This window comes from Chelonia mydas, chromosome 22, assembly GCF_015237465.2.
Source record: "Chelonia mydas isolate rCheMyd1 chromosome 22, rCheMyd1.pri.v2, whole genome shotgun sequence".
NCBI lineage: Eukaryota > Metazoa > Chordata > Testudines > Cheloniidae > Chelonia > Chelonia mydas.
In genome coordinates, this window is record NC_051262.2 from 7383036 (window position 1) to 7403059 (window position 20024).

General features: G+C 46.9%; 1 protein-coding gene across 2 annotated transcripts in view; it reads right to left on the minus strand.

Annotated features, from left to right (window-relative positions):
• Positions 1-1243: 1243 nt before the first annotated feature.
• The window catches only part of SNX19 (sorting nexin 19), a 53206-nt gene continuing 34425 nt past the window's right edge, over positions 1244-20024 (minus strand). For both annotated transcript variants that reach the window (XM_007068581.4, XM_037882316.2), the window contains exons 9-11: positions 8420-8604; positions 7013-7100; positions 1244-5975 (exon numbers count right to left, since the gene is read on the minus strand). In XM_007068581.4, coding sequence (XP_007068643.2) covers positions 5840-5975; positions 7013-7100; positions 8420-8604 — 409 coding nt within the window. In that variant the 3' untranslated portion in view covers positions 1244-5839. The remainder of the gene's footprint in view (positions 5976-7012; positions 7101-8419; positions 8605-20024) is intronic.

Below are 20024 nucleotides of genomic sequence, written 5' to 3' on the forward strand. Positions count from 1 at the left end.
GCTGCAGAATGGTATAAGTAGGTGCTGGAGGTGGTAGAGAGGCTAGAGAAGTTGTACTAAAATGTAACAGTATGGGCAAAGTTCAGAGATGAACTAGGGATGAACATATCCAGCTGAGATTGGAAGATGGGGTGGCATTAAGGTAAGAAGAATATAACTACCTGAGTTGAATTTTGTCCAGGATAACAGTATTATTAAATAAGATAAATAAACAAACTATGAAATCTTTCCTGGTCAGAAATGCCTGGGTTTCACATCTCACCCCACAGATGGCAAATCAATCCCATCACCCATGAGCACCATCATTCCAGTACTCAGGTGGAGGAAAAGGCCTCTTAATAAGTCGTCATCATCCCCATGTCCTGCAGCCCTAGGGGATGACTGCAGTGCTCTGACACTAGCCCAGCACAAAGTGGTACAGTTGCTGGTTATTCACCCTAGCAGACAGGTACCTCACTTGTCTATGCCAGCAAGGCCATGCCTGCACATCTGGTGCAGTGAGAAACCTTGCCCCACTGTGCATAGTCCTTCGGGTGCGTTAGATTAACATTCAACCAGGGATATAGCTCCAAGCAGGTTCTGTGGAGTGTAGCCCTGAGTTGGATCTGGTATTAATTATCCAGTGTTCTGCAGAGAGATAAGTACTTAATCCTCGAGCTGTTGACACTGGAAATGGACCAATCTATCCTGGGGTGGATATTATGGAAGGGAACTTGGCTCCAGCAGCTCTCCCTGCCACATGTGCTGTGCAAATGTTCCCTTACTCATAGGTAATGGGATTTCATAGAGCATATGGGATCTTTCTGTGGCAAAGCTAATCTGCAATAATATATGACCCAAGCGCTTAGTTGTATACAATTTCTCCCCTTTTTTTCAACCTAATATTTTAATTCTTAGTTGGAATTTTTCTTTTCTAGCTCTCTCCTCCTTTTTGCTTTTAATTATCAATCACCATCACATAAAGGCATGTGAGCTGGTGAAAACGGCAGCATTCTTCTCTCTAGTCAAACTGGCCAATATTTGCACAGCAAAAGCTGGTGGTTCTTTCCAGTTCCAAACTACTGCACTCTCCTCTATGCAAGGATTTGCCTCCTTCATTCTGGGACACGCTATCAACCCACTCCTCCGTCTCTCCTCAGCCTTTTCTTGGCATCCTCCCTGCTTTATTCTCTTCTTTCTTCATAGTGTGTGGTTTGTAGGGATATTTCCCAGTAAATAAACATTTTAAATCCACAAACAGGTATACATTTTTAGGTAGGGTATTATTATATACAGATTAGAATAAGAACACAGGTCACATGGTAAAATATTTGTCTACATTCATATATACAGGTTCTTGGGACAGTACTGTTATACACAAGTATGCGTTGCAATATTATCATACACTAGTAAGTCTGCATATAGTTGGCGGTCAGTTTTTGTACCCAGGTGAAGACATGGGGATTTGGTGCAGAATTACAATTCTTGGTTAAGTATGCAGCTGCTATTTTTGCTGTATATAAATGAGAGGTTGTTACTTTTCTAGGTATAATAGTTATTATTTATATTATGAAGCCCCAACTAGAAGCCGCAACAAAGACTAGGGCCCCGTTGCGCTAGGTACTGTACATACACATAGTGAGAGACAGTCCCTGCCCCCAAAGGCAAATGGTAGGTGTGGAAAGAGGCATAGAGGAGTGAAATGATTTGCCCAAGGTCACAAAACATGCTAGTGGCAGATCTAGGAATAGAACCCGGGTCTCCAGCCTAGCTCTTTGACCACACTACCTCTCTAGTACTAGCCACACCTGCGGTCAATATTTATTTTTGTTTCTTTCACATGACAACTAACTCAGTGACTAAGGCTCCTCCGGAAAAGTAGCATGGGATTTGCTCAATCTGAGCTGTGCTCTGTTCTAGATCTCGGGTAGGGGCATGTAACTGTAGGACTTTTGCTTCTGAGTCCTAAAGTCCTGAAATATCCTTGCTGCTCTCCAGTTCCTGCAAATGCCCCTTTATTAGCAGGCTGCGATAAGCCCCTAAATTCCTGCCAATAAACAGAGTTTGCTGAACATGTTGTAGCAAGAGGGGGACAGCATGAGCCAAAGCTGCCTTTTTTTTTTTTTTTTTTTGCTAAAGAGGTATTTTCTGTGATAGATAAGAGGAGATAAATTTTCAGCTCAAACTGAACATGGGAAACTACTTTTTCTCATCATCATTTTCCATTTAATTTGCAAATTCAGGCGAGATGGCCTGTGCACAGGACAGAAACGCTAAGAGAATACTGATCTTAATAGGATGTGTGTTCCTTAATGACAAAATACAGATTGGGGCCACCAGGGTGAGCCATTACCAGTTTTTCTATTCCTACCTCTGCACCTGACTCACAAAGTGAACACAGGCAAGTCACTTCACATCTCTGCTTCATTTCCTCCACATGTAAAACAGGGACAATAATACTGCTTTACCCAGCAAGGGCATTCTGGAGCACGATTCAGTGAAGTCTGCAAAGTGCTCTGGGAGCCACGGACAAAGGGATAGAACAATGCAAGGACAAAGCAATAGTGCATTACAACCGCAACTCACTGACACCAGCCTCCCACCGAAGTGACAGGTCTCTGGCTACATCCTTCATAGTCTGCAAGAGGAACTCACTCCCTATGCCCCATATGATGAATGGCAACGGATATATTCATGAAAAGCTGCCCTCAAGGAACGTCAGAAGTCAGAGTTCCAGGCAGGATATTCGAACCCTCTCGAGAGGTGAGAACCCTAGGCTCACCCTCTCTACCGCCCAATCCTATATTCCATGGCTTTAAGGATTCCAAATATCACCCCCTTTCTCCCCTTCGACACTGCAGGATCTGATTTATAGGTGAGGGACTAACCCACCTTCCCACCAACCAGACTTTTTATTTTGTCCTCTCTGGTTTACACTGGGTTTGACCTGAGACACCCAAAACATGAGGTTACGGCCATGGAGCAGACCAAAAAAACCAGGGAAGCCACCAGCCAGACCTGCAACAGGGCTCAGTAATGTTACATAAGATTCTGGCTGATGGTCTCTTCTCTTAGGGCCTCTCCTAGACTCCTTTCAGGCAAGGCAGGTCATGGTATGCTGTAAACCAAAATTATGGGACAGAGGAGCAAAATAGAAAGCCAGGGAGTGAGGAGGAAGAAGTGAAATGGGATGCTGAAGGGCAACCTGTGGCTTAAGAATGACAAAGAGAAATTGGAAATGGGAAACCTATTGGGTCCCACCTTCTACTCCATGCTTTCTGCCACTGTGGGATGGATTGTCCCCTATGGTATGTTCTCCAATTCTTTGCCCAAATTCAGTCTTAAATGACTCAAACAATGGACTTTCTCCCTTTCCATCTGGGAGGCTATTCCTTCCCCTAAGAGACCATAGCATTGTTAGGAAGTTTTCGCTCATAGGCAGCCTAAAATTTCGTTTTGCTCAATTTCATCCGATTCCTCTTAGCTTTCGGGCACCCTCAGACCATCCTAAATGACCCCCTTCCCCTGGTGCTTATACCTTTCACATACTTGTAGGCAGTACACACCCTGAAGAGTAGATACCCACACGGGAGACTGTCTCCCTATGGAAAGAGCAGGGTCTGTGTCTTCAAGGCTACCTGCACTAGTGTTACTCACCCCTCCGGCTAAATGTCCTCTACAGTGAAAATGATGCGCACCCAAATCCAGCACAATGGTTGGGGACTAGTGGGCGGGTGTGACAGGCTAATGCACTTCCCTTTCAGTTCCTGGGTAACTGCGTGTAACCCTTGTAAGAGAGGACAAGCACATTGGGATGTAGTGTAGAATGGACATGATGGCCATGACCTTGCAGGCCTCTCTCATGCCAGCTCTCCCCCATTATCTATTTTAAACTGTAGAGAATCACAGGAGGCAGGGTCCTCTTGGATGAAAAAGTCCAATGCCAGCCAGACTGTGGCTTGTGACCTGGTGAAATGTGGCCCATGTGCTGGAGGAAATGCAAATAGTTTTGTTGATGCTCTTACTCCCTGTTCACCTGCTTTAACATTAATTCAACAGCGGGGCACCATAAGCCCATGATGCCACTTGAAGCCTTTGCTATGCTGTAGAGATTGTCACCCCGGGGCATCGTACAGTGATAGGCAATAGATATATACCACCTTGTGCTGCTTCTATAACATACCCTGTCTCTACAGCACTGTGCAAATAATAGATCAACCCTAACAACATCCCTCCCAATTTTGCAGCTAGGGAAACTGAGGCACAACAAGGTTAAAGTGACTTGCTCATGGTCACACAGCAAGCCAGGGCAGAGCTGGGGATGGAACCCTTGGGTCCAGACACCCCCTGCCTGCTTTAACCACCCTCCCACTTAGCTACCAATGAGAGCTGTATGATCAACTCCTTTGAGCACCAGTGACGTGATGGATCTCCAAGAACTTGCTGCAAGAGGCAGTCTATGGTTACAGAAACTAATTTATTGCCCCTTGTGTCTCATATGGGTCAGTTCTTTCCTCCACAGAGTGGCCCGGCCACGAATCAATGGGAGAGATCCTCTGGTGAAGCGGAGATCAGGGATGGTCTCACATTCCAAGAAGCACCCAGCCTTCATTCTAAAGAAGCTGCTGCTCGCCTGTGGTGCGGTGCCTGCATTGTAACCCCAGGACCCTTAACAATCCCCACTTACAAGACAACATGGGGTGGGGGAGCCTTTGCCCCATAATCTTCAATTTTCCCTGCACAGGCAGATGACTTGGGGATGGGTGCGGTGCTCTCCAGTTCTGTTTCACCCCAGATCCCTCTCCTCAGCCTTGGCAGCGAGGGATCTCAGAACAAGATTCTCTTGGTGTTGAGATGGTGTGAGGCACCTTCCCCTGCCCCTAAGGCAAGGCAGGAGCTTTCCGCTAGTTACCCATCACTCTGCAGTTCCCACAGATTTGGACGGTTGCTTATGAGGTTGACTTGGGGGCTATGTTCAACGTCTCCAATGTCTCCATCTAGGAGGTTCCACTCCATCATCCAGGGGGAGGTGGATTTCTTCCCCCCATTCTTCATGCTGGGCAGGCAAATCAGAGTGGGTGATGGGCAGGGAAAGGTGCCAGGGAGGATGTGCATGGAGACAGGAAGGACAGCACCAAAGGCGGGAACTCTCCCTGGGGATGTCTCCTTGTCTCCATCTCATCTCTCTGGGGAGGAACAAGGGTGGGATGAGGATTTCCCCACTCACAGATATCCACCCTGAACGGGAGGTCAGGCAGGAATCTCAGCACCATGCAACCTTCGCTCAATGAGGAGCTAAGTGGTGAATTTATTTACTAGGAATAAGGGCTGCATTCCTTCTTCTCTTTGCCTTATATGGCATGCGAGTCGATGGGTGTTCAGCTGACGGAACGTCCTGGGGTCATGTCTCTGCACATCAGTGCCAGGGCCCGACGCCCTCGAACCAACCCTGATGTGCCACCGACCATTCTGGGTCAGTACTACTCAGATTCAAGAGATATGCCGGGCATGAAATTACATCCAAGTAGGATTTGTGGCTGGCCTGGCCTCACTTCACAGCCTGCTTGCCCCTAGAGAGATCAGGCGCTTTCCCACTGGAAGCACCTTGCTCGCCATCACGTGAGCTATGGAATGGACACTTATGTTACAGACAAACATCTCCACCTGCTCACACTGGGCATAGTCAGTCACCCTGCTAACAAGGAGAAGCCTGAAAGAAGCCTCATGTCAGACTGGCTGGGGTAGTTAATTAAGAAACTTCCAGCTCTGTCCAGCAAACACTGAATGCCAGTGACCTGATGCCTGTGAATTCTTTTCTCTGCTGCCCATTCTTCTTTGCTGCTGGCAACAGCAGCCCTGGTTAATGTGGGGAAATGCCTGCTGTCTCGAGGCTGTTAGAGACAGATGAAGTTACAGTTGTTGTTTTGGGATCATCACTGGAGTTGTTAAGTATCAAAAACTCCAGCAGGACGTCCGAGAGGCGGTAAACCAAGTGCCTGAAAGAGACAGAGCAGAAAACACAGGCTCATCAATGCAAAGAGACTGGAGTCTGACATGTTTGCACTCACTCAAGCAGGGTGTGCACCTGTGTACAAGGCATCCATTAGAGGCCAAATTCACTGCAGAGCCCCAGGCTGGGGTAAGGGAGGGGGGGAAATCCCACACATGGGAAGAAGGGGAGGAAATGCTTCAATGGGTGGGTGATTCCCTCCCCCCCACCCCAAACAGTGGTTGCCTGATGCTGCTGAGAAGTTGGGAAGGTTAGAATCATTAGTATGGAGAGTGCAGCAGAGGGGCTCAGAGATGCATAATAAATATGTGTTTACATAATGCTCAGTGGCGGGCCATCTGTGCATGCAACACATCCACTGCGTGCTCACGAAAGCCCTGAATAGGACTTCCTGACCGGCTCTGCCCATGGGGACCATTTTGATTCTGATCGAGCTATAAATGATAAAGAGCAGCGTAGCTGTGGCATCATAGGCAGCGGCAACAGAGGTAGGGCTGGGCCATCCAGAGTGTAAACCCGCCTGAAACCGGCGGGTATGTACTCGGCACAGCTCAGCCGTACCCCCGCTGCTATGACCCATGCTACCGTGGCCACACGACTGTTTATGCTCACGCTAGCTCTGTGAGAGCTAGTGTGAGTGTGTGTACGCAGGCTGGGGAAAATCACACCTGTGGTGTAGACGTAGCCTAACTTAAAGCCTTTCCAAACAATGGGACAACCCCGGATTCGTCTCCTGCCAAGCTATTTGTATCAATGAAATCAGCAGATCGGCTGAGATAATTCATAGCATGTTGAGGTTGATATTTTCTGATTGTCACCTCACGTCAAAGCCTCAGGAGATGAACTTTTGCAGTGAGAGCCCTTGGCCTGAAAGAGTCTGTTCATTCCAGTGAGATTCCTCATCATCAGAAACTTTCTAAGTGGGGTTTTTCAAGGGAGTCCATCGCGTGATGCACTACTTGGTTATTGCATAGCAATGACTGTGGCTTATGGAGGCTAAGAAGGCCCCGTTGTCAAGGCTACCTGTTTATGATGGGTTGACGTAGTGACTCAAGGACCAGGTTCCAGCTCAGTCGACATCTGCTTGTCCCAAGGATTTCCAGAATTAAGTCTGTTAACATCAGAGAGACACTGTCTTTAAAAACCCACGTCTAAATTACAATGCAGGGCGCATTGCACTTGTTCAGGAACTCAGTGGATCTTAAAGAGGCTTTTATATCTGATTAGATGTCCCAAAAAACGATGCCCCTCCTCCCCCGACTTGGAGAAATACCAGGAAAACACACATCTTAAAGCCCAATCTTAATACCAGACATAACATCCAGCTCTAGAACCAAATGTAGAAGAGAGCTTCCGGACCAAAGAGACAACCTCTGGCTAGTTATAATAAACAGCAGATGGAGAAGAATCTTAACATGCTTTACAAATTATCCACAGATGGATTACTTCACCCACTTCTGAAATGCAGCCACCTCTGGGGTGGACCAGACAGCAGCTGTTTTAAGACAGAGGGAAATGTAAAAGAACACCATCTGGCCAGCATATCAGGGGTAATGATTTTAGTCATGTGGAAAAGGGTCCTGAATTTTTTTTAATGATAGCAGAAAGAATTCTGTTTTATACCTCCTCTGAAAGATAGTACCTTCAGCGGAACAGCAGCTTCTTGCTGTGCTGGGGCCCTGGCTCCCTAGCGAGTGGCTCTGAAGGAAGAGCACCACCTACTGAGTGGCCAGTACTAAAGGTGGGAGATGAGGAGGCCTGTATTTAGAAGTCACCAAATGGCAGGCCCTCTCTCCTTCAGAGTACTGGACTTTGCTGAGATGGTTGTGTGAATTATCTCGAGTAACTCTGGGGCAGCGCGGTGGCTGTTCACTTGGAACTAGTGGGAGCCCTATTGATGGGTCATTTAACTCCTGAGGTGACGTGAATTTGCCAGGTCTTGGATCTTGCCGTGGCTGACAATGGTGTCAAAACTGCACAGAGTTTAGAGAGCGAGAATTGCTATTTTCCAAAGTGTTTCACACTAAACACACCAAAGGGGGGCAAAGAAGGGACGGCTTCAAGTCCATGCCTCTGATATCACGTGTGGGTAAACACAAGCAGGCTCTCTCATGCTTGGAAACCAGATCTCTAGAGGTGACAGTGCAATGGGTTCACTCGTGGGGCTCCCCAGGCCTCTGCCTTGCACTGTTTTCAGGGATGGCCAATGAGCCTAGGACAAACTCCCGTTCATTTGCAGTGCTCACAGCCCATGGTGCTCAGCGTCTGCGGCACATTAAGCGCTGGTTCCAGGGGTCACTATTGCACCTGCTCTCTCACATGGCAAAGTGGTGGAATGGATTTCAGAACCTGACCCCTAAAGAGCCAAGGCCCGTTAGCCAGATCCCACAGCTAGAGAGCCCTTGGGTGTTTATCGCACGGCAAACTCACCAGGAAGGAGTCCCATCAGGCTCTGCAAGGCCTGCTGTGCCGTCACCTCCTTCTGCTCCTGCGTCCTGACAGGTTTAGGCACCGCTGGTAAGACTCCCCCGGGCCATATGGATTCCTGCAGCAATCGGAGGTACTGGACCCAGCGCTGAGTGCAGGTCAGGTTAGTCACCTGCACTTCCAGCCATCTGCAGGCAGGCATGGCGGGGGGGGGTGGGGGGAGAGAGAGAGGTGAAAGATGGCTACAGTGGGAATTAGCTCTTGAGCCTCCCACTTATCCGGGACTCCTGGAGAAGGGTTGATGGGCTTTATAAAATGTTCCTCCCTTCACAGCAACGGCCCACAGGGTATCACAGCCACTTCACAGCCAGTCATTAGCTGCTGCTCCTCACCCACCTGTGAGGCAGCTAGAGATGACTACTCCCATTCTACAGATGGGAAAATGTAGGCACAGAGCACAAGGGCCAGATTAGTGACCCTCTTGCTTGCACTGTGGAGGGGTTACTCACACAATGTCAAGAGAGCTACTCATGGAACTGGCCACCAATGGGACCGTGCCCTGTGCTGTACAGGTCAGACTAGTCCTTCAGGCCTGTGGATTGCTCTAGCTCTTAATGAATGGCTCGAGGGCAGACTACGGCGCCGATGGGAGTAGAGCCCAGGGCTCCTTGCTCCAAATCAGGTGCCTTATTGCCAAGAGCATCTTTAATGCTTTTGATTTCAGAATCAACCCAGCTCAGAGACCAGCCTGATCCCCACCCTCCAAAGCCAAAAACAGGCATTCTTGATGCTTCACTGTAAAGGGAAGACAGCTCCCAGGGGATCCGGAAGCCCCCAAGCAGCAGCATGCCCCTAAGCTGTGGTAGCAGAGGGGAGTATGTTGTATTACCAATTTTCCTCCCCTTCCTAATCCCATTGCCAGCACAGCCTGGCGAGGGAATCTGGTCTGGCGTTGAGTGCCTTCCTTGTCCTGTCCCACTGCTAGCAGAGAAAGTCAATGCAGGACACCATGTGGTGCTTTGCCATTGCTTGTGCCAAAAGCCAGTCCTCGTTTGGGTGGGGGAGAGTGAGTAAAGGCTAAGGGGAGATGCTCGGGAATAGAAGGGGCTGAAGGACTCTAAGGAGACAACTGAAGGTCTTTAGTAATGCTAGTTCCTAAGACCAAAGCTATAACCTCCTAGGGCAGGGAGGTGAGACTATCCTTGTGTTTTGTACTCATCTCCTTTGCCGGCTTTCCCTCCCATCCTTCTCAGTTCTGCTCATCTCCATCACTGGAGGGCAGTGAAATCATTGCAGCTTGCATCCAAAAATCTATGCCATCCATCTATTAAAAGGAAAGTTATGTACCCTCCAAAAAAACTTCACACTGGCTCTCCTGCTGCGACAGGACTATGCCCTTTATATGGTAACAACCTGCAAATCCCGAGGCTACAGCCACAGGAATGTCATTCCGGATAGGAGCCAGGAGGCATGTGCAGCCAGTGCAGGAAAGGTTCGTTGACACCACCCATGCTGGCCAGAAAATGTTACTAAATCTAGTGTGGATCCCCAGACTCCAAGACATTACAGCACTCTCCCAAGTACCAGAAAATGCCTCTGCAGTCAGCCAGCCGTCAGCTTTGGAGCTCCCCCTGCCCCCAAAAATCAGCCATGCAGAGTGGAACCCCTTAGGCCTCCTGGGGAAGCATGATCCTAATCCTGATGCCACTCACATCAATGCCAAGACTCCCACTGACTTCAGCAGAACCAGGATTCAGCTCCATAGCACTGAAAAGACTGGTGCAATACCGCCGGCTGTGGGAAACGTGCTCTCTCCTCAGTCTGTGCCAGCAGGGGGCTCGACAGGAAACAATGGAGTGTTGACAATGGTGAAAGCTTGCAATTTCTCCAGGCCTTCCATTTCCCACCTCCTAGAGTCTGGGATTCAGCCCGAGCCTGGAAGTCTACACAGCAAGGAAACAGCCCAGCAGCCCAAGCCTTGCAAACCGAGTTGGCTGGCATGGGAAGCCGTGGGTGTCTAGTTGCTGTGTAGACATACCCACAGAGTTCCAGCAGATAGCAGCCCACAAGCAGTGTCGGGAGACCTGTTCCATTTGGCAGCCTGTGCTGGTGCTTGTGTTTGTAATTCCATCATCACTGTACTCCAGTGGCTTGTAGTACATCCAAGAGCTGGGCCCTGCCAAGACAAACTTTATTTAACCTGCGCTCTGCCAGACTGTCTGCATTCTTCTCAGCCTGGGCATGCTGGCCAAGGGCTTCTTTCCCGGCTTCCAAACGCAAGTGGACAGAACAAGAGCGGCACCAAGAATAGAAACACCCGAAGGTAAGTGAGGGAGAAAACTCTGGGTAGTACCAATGGTTGTCAAGGGGCAGAGCTACAGTGATATCATTCCTCATGTGCCCCTGCCTTACATCCTAAGGAATACATCTCCCTACCAACAGGCTTCCAGGATCCACATGGAAGTTGTGCGCGTGCGCACCTGTTAAAAACTATGAATAAAAATAAAGAAGACAAGAAAATAAAACCAGTCTCGGTTCCACAGAGCTGTAAGGTCTTTGTAATCCCTCTCAAAACAGCCCTGTTCCTGGCACTCCTCTGGGGGAGCTGGATGGTTATCCCAGAGACTTGGGACAGCTAGGGAAAAGGTACCATCGGCAGTGCTTCTGTGGGTATCGCCACAGTGCCCCATGGTTCCAACCAGGATCAGAGCCTTCTTATGCTATCCGAGCATGCCCTTGGGATCAATAGGCTAGTTTGCACCAGCCTTACACAGCAAGGTAACAAGAGTCCTATCTAGGGCAACAGTCATGTTTGAAAGTGCGTTGGCTTAAACCCAACTTTGCCCCCAGCATCAGCACACTTTAAAATCTTGCTAGTCATGCTTAGTTGGTCATGGTACACTCTAGGGTCAACCACAACTAACACACATGGTTTTCAAGATGTGGAACTGCGCCTACTTTAGGGGCAATGTCATGCTTAAAATCAAGTTAATTAACAGATTTCCAAGTATGACAGATGGTGTCTGAGAGGGTCACAGAACTTCGGGGATGTAGGGTTAAAGCTCAGCAACCAGGCCAAGGATCTTTCCAGGGATGTTAGATCAAATGCTTCACTGGATTAATCTCCACTGTGTTCAACAACCTTTATGTGCTTCCTTCCTACAAAGAGCAAACATGTTTCCTGGCAGGAACGTCACCGAAAGAGCAATTTTAAAGCAAATGTTGCAGAAAGTTAATTTTGATTGTGGAATCATCAGTATCAGCAGCGTAAGCCTCACTCTGAAGACTTACTCTCATCCAGTTAGGGGACAGGACGTGCAAATGGTTACAGGCCATAGAGCTCTTGTGATTATAAAGCCCAGGACGGGGAGCGGGTTATTTATTACACTCTGTGATCTTGTATTTTCAGTCTAGCTCTGTGCTTCCCAAATTGGGGACTGAGTGCAGGAACAGAGGAGAGGGTTGATCCAGGCTCGCTCCCCATGTGCTCCTGCTGAGGTGGGCAAAGCAGCAGATAGCTCTTCAAAAGGTGCCCAAGTTTTCTCCCTGCTCCTGCCCCTAATGCAGCCAGTTTCAGGAGCAGCTCCTGTGGGCAGGGATGCAGGCTGCTGTCCCAGCTGTGCTTAGCTGCAAGAGCACAGATGTCCTGGCTCCTTTCGATCACCAGTGGGCTCCACTTTTTCCAAACAGTCTGTCAGTTCTGGTGGGCTGGGGGACCAGAGAGATGGGGAATCCCCACAGAGAGAGAACTGAAAAGAATCAACATTAGGCAGCGAGGTGAGGGAAAGAAAAGAAAGGAGACACAAAAGTTGAGGAGGGAAAGGAAGTGCAGGGACAGTTATGGCACAGCCAACGGGGGCTCCCTTCCACCACCCCATTAAAGGGCGGAGCCACCAAGAAAAAGCTAGGAAGGTCGGGATTGCTCGACAAAATCGGACCCGGGTTCCATCTAACCCAGCACATTCCGTCCCTGAGAGCCGCTGCCCTGGGAGCAGCGGGCACAGTCCCCTCATGGATCGGTGACTGGTTAAAAGACAGGAAACAAAGGGTAGGAATAAACGGTCTGTTTTCAGAATGGAGAGCGGTAAATAGTGGTGTCCCCCAGGGGGTCTGTACTGGGCCCGGTCCTAGTCAACGTAGTCATACATGATCTGGGAAAAAGGGGTAAACAGTGAGGTGGCCAAATTTGCAGATGATACAAAACTACTTTAGCAAAGCTTTGGACACGGTCTCCCATGGTGTTCTTGCCAGCAAGTTAAAGAAGTATGGGCTGGATGAATGGACTATAAGGTGGACAGAAATCTGGCTAGATCGTCAGGCTCAATGGGTAGTGATCAATGGCTCGATGTCTGGTTGGCAGCCATTATCACGTGGAGTGCCCCAGGGGTCGGTCCTGGACTAGTTTTGTTCAACGTCTTTATTAATGATCTGGATGATGGGATGAATTGCACCCTCAGCAAGTTTACAGATGACACTAAGCTGGGGGGAGAAGTAGATAAGCTGGAGGGTAGGGATAGGGTCCAGAGTGACCTAGACAAACTGGAGGATTGGGCCAAAAGAAATCTGATGAGGTTCAACAAGGACAAGTGCAGAGTCCTGCACTTAGGAAGGAAGAATCCCATGCACCACTACAGGCTGGGACCAACTGGCTAAGCAGCAGTTCTGCAGAAAAGGGCCTGGGGATTACAGTGGATGAGAAGCTGGATATAAGTCAGCAGTGTGCCCTTGTTGCCAAGAAGGCCAACGGTATATTGGGCTGTATTAGTAGGAGCATTCCCAGCAGATTGAGGGAAGTGATTATTCCCCTCTATTCGGCACTGGTGAGGCCACACCTGGGGTATTGTGTCCAGTTTTGGTCCCCCCACTACAGAAAGGATGTGGACAAATTGGAGAGAGTCCAGCGGAGGGCAACGAAAATGATTAGGGGGCTGGGGCACGACTTATGAGAAGAGGCTGAGGGAACTGGGGTTATTTAGTCTGCAGAAGAGAAGAGTGAGGGGGATTTGATAGCAGCCTTCAACTACCTGAAGGGGGGTTCCAAAGAAGATGGAGTGCAGCTGTTCTCAGTGGTGGCAGATGACAGAACAAGAAGCAATGGTCTCAAGTTGCAGTGGGGGAGGTCTAGGTCGGATATTAGGAAACACTATTTCACTAGGAGGGTGGTGAAGCACTGGTATGGGTTACCTAGAGAGATGGTGGAATCTCCATCCTTAGAGGTTTTTAAGGCCCAGCTTGACAAAGCCCTGACTGGGATGATTTAGTTGGTGTTGGTCCTGCTTTGAGCAGGGGGTTGGACTAGATGACCTCCTGAGGTCTCTTCCAACCGTAATATTTGAGGATCCTATGATTCTACTCAAGATAGTTAAGTCCCAAGCAGACAGTGAGGAGCTACAAAAGGATCTCACAAAACTAGGTGACTGAGTGACAAAATGGCAGATAAAATTCAACATTGATAAGTGCAAAGTAATGCACATTGGAAAACATAATCCCAACTATACATAGAAAATGATGGGGTCTAAATGAGCTGTTACCACTCAAGAAAGAGATCTTGGAGTCATTGCGGAGATTTCTCTGAAAACATCCACTCAATGTGCAGCGGCAATCAAAAAAGAAAACAGAATGTTGGGAATCATTAAGAACGGGATAAATAAAAAGACAGAAAATATCATATTGCCTCTATATAAATCCATGGTATGCCCACACCTTGAATACTGCATGCAGATCTGGGTGGCTCATCTCAAAAAAGATATATTGGAATTGGAAAAGGTACAAAAAAGGGCAACAAAAATTATTAGGGGTATGGAACAGCTTGCATAAGAGAGATTAAAAATACAGACTTTTCAGCTTGGAAAAGAGACGACTAAGGGGGGATATGGTAGAGGTCTATAAAATCATGATTGCTGTGGAGAAAGTAAATAAGGAAGTGTTGTTTACTCCTTCTCATAATACAAGAAATAAGGGTCACTAAATGATAATAAACAAAAGGAAGTATTTCTTCACACAATGCACAGTCAACCTGTGGAACTCATTGCCAGAGGAGGTTGTGAAGGCCAAGAGTATAACTGGGTTTAAAAAAGAACTAGATAAGTTTATGGAGGATAGGTCTATCAATGGCTATTAGCCAAGATGGGCAGGGATGGTGTCCCTAGCCTCTGTTTGCCAGAAGCTGGGAATAGGCGACAGGAGATGGATCACTTGATGATGACCTGTTCTGTTCATTCCCTCTGGGGCACCTGACATTGGCCACTGTTGGAAGACAGGATACTGGGCTAGATGTACCTTTGGTCTGACCCAGTATGGCCGTTCTTATGGACAGATAGGAGCAATATGTTAGATCATTAAAGGTTCATGAGTAAAAATACCTCTGCTTTAGCAATTTTATTTGCTGTGTGAAGCAGGCTGGATCAATTAATGGAAAACCCCAGATGACTCAAACCCAAGTGCTCTGACATCGCCATCAAGCAGACCTATTGCGCTAAAATCCAGTCCTCAGAGATACACCAATGCAACACGATTATTAAGGGTTAATATTTCTCATGCATGAACTTAAATGTGTAAAGCTGCCAATCTGGCACCTTTCACCAGCGCTAAATTCACAAATAATTTTTTGTGCTATTAAAGCACTAATATTTTGAGGTAGACACCCAGACGAGACACGCACAGAGGAAATCAGGTAGAAATAAACCCGCTGACAAACACAAATAGAACTGGCTTTATTTTGGATGGCTGATAAGTTGCTATTTCCACTCTGGTATTTTACACAGAAATAGGGCCCCAAAAGAAATTAAAACAAACCCATCACTGAACCATCTCCTTGTGTTGCAGAGGAGACCTGAAATAGACAGCAAGTCACCCCTGAGCCTCAGACACCAAAAAGCTCTGAAAATGCCCAGTGTCAAGAGACAGAACGCAGAGGCAATGGGTCCTGGCCTCTTGTCTGGAGGCACATAACTTGCCCATGCTGTAAGGATCCTCTGTTTGAAATAGCTGCCGATGGAGGAATGAACTGGCTGCTAAAAAAGAGCTGGTTTAATACCAGGGCTTAGGATGGAACTCCAAGGTCAAGTGAAGGGGCCCCATCAAGACAGGATAAACATGAAAGCCCCATAGTTGGGGAACATGGGTTTGGGGATGAGCATATACAGTGGCCCTATTCCCCAGAAAAAGGCAATGGGTGCTGCTGAGATGGGAAGGTCTTGTGGTAAAGGCACCACCCTGGGAGTCAGCAGAAGGGGGTAAGTAGCTGTGTGTCGACTGAAATCTTGTTTGACTCCTGAATGCAAGATGGGCTGCTGTGCCTCGGAGGGAGAGTGGCTGACCACCTGCTGGATTCCTTGCCGATGGAAAAGGCTGAGTACAGTGAATCAGTCAAGCTTCCCTGCAGGTTCGAAGGGGAGTCAGGCAGACTTTGTCTACACACAGGAGTTGTACCAGTTTAACTTAAACCTGTTTTTAGACCAATTTAGCTAAAGCACTGCAAACCCTTGTGTGGACACACTTATTTTAATTTACAAGTGGCTTATTACAGTTTGGCTTAAACCTGTTCCTAATGAATGTAAACTAAACTGAAGTAAGCCTGGTTTAAACTGAACTACGAGTGCCCATGCAGGTTTTTGCACCAAGTTAGCTAAATCAGTTCAATATCCCCTTAAGTTAAACCAGTGAAGTCCCGCACCTAAACAAGCCCTGAGGCCACAATCTCCAGCAGGATTCAAACCCACGTTTGCAAGAGGTGAAACGAGAGTGTACTAATCCCAGAGCAGCACCTTGCCTCCTCCTCCTGAGATCAATGACTGAACAGCTGCTCAGGAACAGAGACTTGAATTCCTTGAGGCCAATTAATGCACCTCCCAGGCAACAGGAAGGTAAAAAACAAGGCACACAAGACCAAGGTAGTACAATATACCAAAGAGAATGGTGACACATGGAGATGCACAAGGAGAGATGCAAATATATCCATGCCTCCTATCAAAAGGTTCTGAGAATTTTGTAGGAACAGAAACAGCTCATCTGCAGGGCCAGGATGGAATCCCTCTGTCCCATGTACAGCATCGCCACAAAATCCCTTAGGTGTTCAACATTAACACTCTACAACAGCTTGAGATAGGAAGTGAGGGAATACTGCCTCCATCTGAAACTCCAGAGGGAACCGAGAGTGCATTGTTACTCCAAACTCAGCAACACAAATGTATTGGCAGGGTTATTTTGAGTAGGCATCCCAATTCTTTAAAAAAAAATTCCTTGAGGTCTTCAGTCGACCACGAGTGAGCAACACCTCAAGAAATTACGTTAAACAGAAATTAAAAAGTACAGCACCAAAAGTAAACTCCCTGCAAGTTGCATGGAAACTTTTAAAAGACACCATAATAGAGGCTCAATTTAAATGTATACCCCAAATTAAAAAATATAGTAAGAGAACGAAAAAAGAGCCACCGCGGCTAAACAACAAAGTAAAAGAAGCAGAGAGAGGCAAAAAGGCATCCTTTAAAAAGTGGAAGTTAAATTCCAGTGAGGAAAAGGGAAAGGAGCATAAACTCTGGCAGATGAAGGGTAAAAATATAATTAGGAAGGCCAAAAAAGAGTCTGAAGTAGCCAAAGACTCAAAAAGAATAGACATTTTTTTTTGAGTGCATCAGAAGCAGGAAGCCTGCTAAACAACTAGTGGGGCCACTGGACAATCGAGATGCTAAAGGAGCACTCAAGGATGGTAACACAATTGCAGAGAAACTAAATGAATTCTTTGCATCTGTCTTCACAGCTGAGGATGTGAGGGAGATTCCCAAACCTGAGCCATTTTTTTAGGTGACAAATCTTAGGAACTGTCCCAGATTGAGGTGTCATTAGAGGAGGTTTTGGAACAAATAGATAAACTAAACAGTAATAAGTCACCAAGAACAGATGGTATTCACCCAAGAGGTCTGAAGGAACTCAGATGTGAAATTGCAAGACTACTAGCTGTAGTCTGTAACCTATCATTTAAATCAGCTTCTGTACCAAATGCCTGGAGGATAGCTAATGTGACATCAATTTTTAAAAAGGGCTCCAGAGGTGACCCCAGTAATTACAGACCAGTAAGCCTGACTTCAGTACCTGGCAAACTGGTTTGAAACTATAGTAAAGAACGAAATTGTCAGACACATAGATGAACATAATTTGTTGGGGAATAGTCAACATGGCTTTTGTAAAGGGAAATCATGCCTCACCAATCTACTAAAATTCTTTGAGGGGGTCAACAAGCATGTGGACAAAAGGGGGATCCAGTGGATATAGTATATTTAGATTTCAGAAAGCTTTTGACAAGGTCCTTCACCAAGGCTCTTAAGCAAAGTAAGCAGTCATGGGATAAGAGGGAAGGTTCTCTCATGGATGGGTAACTGGTTAAAAGATAGGAAACAAAGGATAGGAATAAATGGCCAGTTTTCAGAATGGAGAGGGGTAAATAGTGGTGTCCCCCAGGGGTCTGTATTGGGCCCAGTCCTATTTAACATATTCATAAATGATCTGGAAAAAGGGGTAAACAGTGAGGTGGCAAAATTTGCAGATGATACAAAACTACTCAAGATAGTTAAGTCCCAGGAAGACTGCGAAGAGCTACAAAAGGATCTCTCAAAACTGGGTGACGGGGCAACAAAATGGCAGATGAAATTCAATGTTTATAAATGCAAAGTAATACAGATTGGAAAACATAATCCCAACTATACATATAAAATGATGGGGTCTAAATTAGCTGTTACCACTCAAGAAAAAGATCTTGGAGTCATTGTGGAGAGTTCTCTGAAAACATCCACTCAATGTGCAGCGGCAGTCAAAAAAGGAAACAGAATGTTGGGAATGATTAAGAAAGGGATAAATAATAAGACAGAAAATATCATGTTGTCTCTATATAAATCCATGGTATGCCCACATCTTGGATACTGCATGCAGATGTGGTCACTCCATCTCAAAAAAGATATATTGGAATTGGAAAAGGTTCAGAAAAGGGCAACAAAAAGGATTTGGGGTATGGAATGGCTGCCATATGAGGAGAGATTAATAAGACTGGAACTTTTCAGCTTGGAAAAGAGACGACTAAGGGGGGATATGATAGAGATCTATAAAATCATGACTGGTGTGGAGAAAGTAAATAAGGAAGTGTTATTTACTTCTTCTCATAATACACAAACTAGGGATCACCAAATGAAATCAATAGGCAGCAGGTTTAAAACAAACAAAAGGAAGTATTTCTTCATAGAATGCACAGTCAACCTGTGGAACTCATTGCCAGAGGAGGTTGTGAAGGCCAAGACTATAACAGGGTTCAAAAAAGAACTAGATAAGTTCATGGAGGATAGGTCCATCAATAGCTATCAGCTGGGATGGGCAGGGATGGTGTCCCTAGCCTCTGTTTGCCAGAAGCTGGGAATGGGCGACAGGGGATGGATCACTGGATGATTACCTGTTCTGTTCATTCCCTCTGGGGTACCTGGTATTGGCCACTGTCGGAAGACAGGATACTGGGCTAGATGGGCCTTTGGTCTGACCCAGTATAGCCATTCTTATGTTCTTAGACCTCTTTGTCTCATGTCTTATCTAACATCCTCTCTTGCTTTGTAACACTAAGTAAGTAGATTCCCTTTTTAAAAACATACACAGTCCTCCTCCGTAAAAGAGAGGCACCTGGACAATTCTATTCTATTTCTTACACCAAGTACACTACCGCTGGGTCTCAGTACCTACAACAGTATTCTTCATTTATATGCTCCCGGTTATTTAAATCCATGTGCCATGCCATGACAGCGAGGGACACATGAGCTTGATTGATCACTCCTGTGCCGCATGGGTACCCTAACAGCTCTCACTAACCCTCCAAAATCCTGCCTGAGCTTGCCCTAGCTCAAAGAAAAGCCTCAGAAGGACTCTTTGGAGAACAAGCTTCCTTAGTTGACCCAATTTCCTCGTCACGAGGGGACACCTGTGTCTACATACTTCACCACAGTGTATGTGAGCCTCTCCCAATCATGAAGACATTTACCCTGACACTTCACCCAAGGCCACAGAAGGCGGCTGTATTGAACTTGTCCATCTAGATAAGCATCTTATGATACTATTATTGTTATTTGTATTACCATAGCCCCTAGGATCTGAGCGTCTCACAATCTTTAACATGTTTATCCTAACATCAGCTCTGTGAGGCTGGGCAGGATACCCATTTCACAGGTGGGGACTGAGACATAGAGAGAGACTAAGTGACTTGCCCAAGGTCATGCAGGAAGCCTGTGGAGTTCAGCAAATGGATGCCAGGTCTCCCAAGTACTAGGCTAGTGCCCTAAACACTGGACAATCCTTCCTCTCTCAATGCCTATCTCCTAAATCCCAGTTCAGTGCCTTAAAACACAAGCCCATTCTTAACTCACGGTATCCAAACGGAACAATGGCCCAAAACATAAGCACAAAGCTGCAGAACACTGTAGCATTCATGACTTTGTAGAATTCTTTTAATGAGAATTTTTGGTTTATGGGTGTGGGTGGGTGGGTGGGGCGGGGCGGGGGGGGGGTTAATCCTGCCTTGCTGCTCTCTGGGGTGCACCTGATATGCAGCCAGGAGGATTTATTCCTCCAGGGCTCTCGA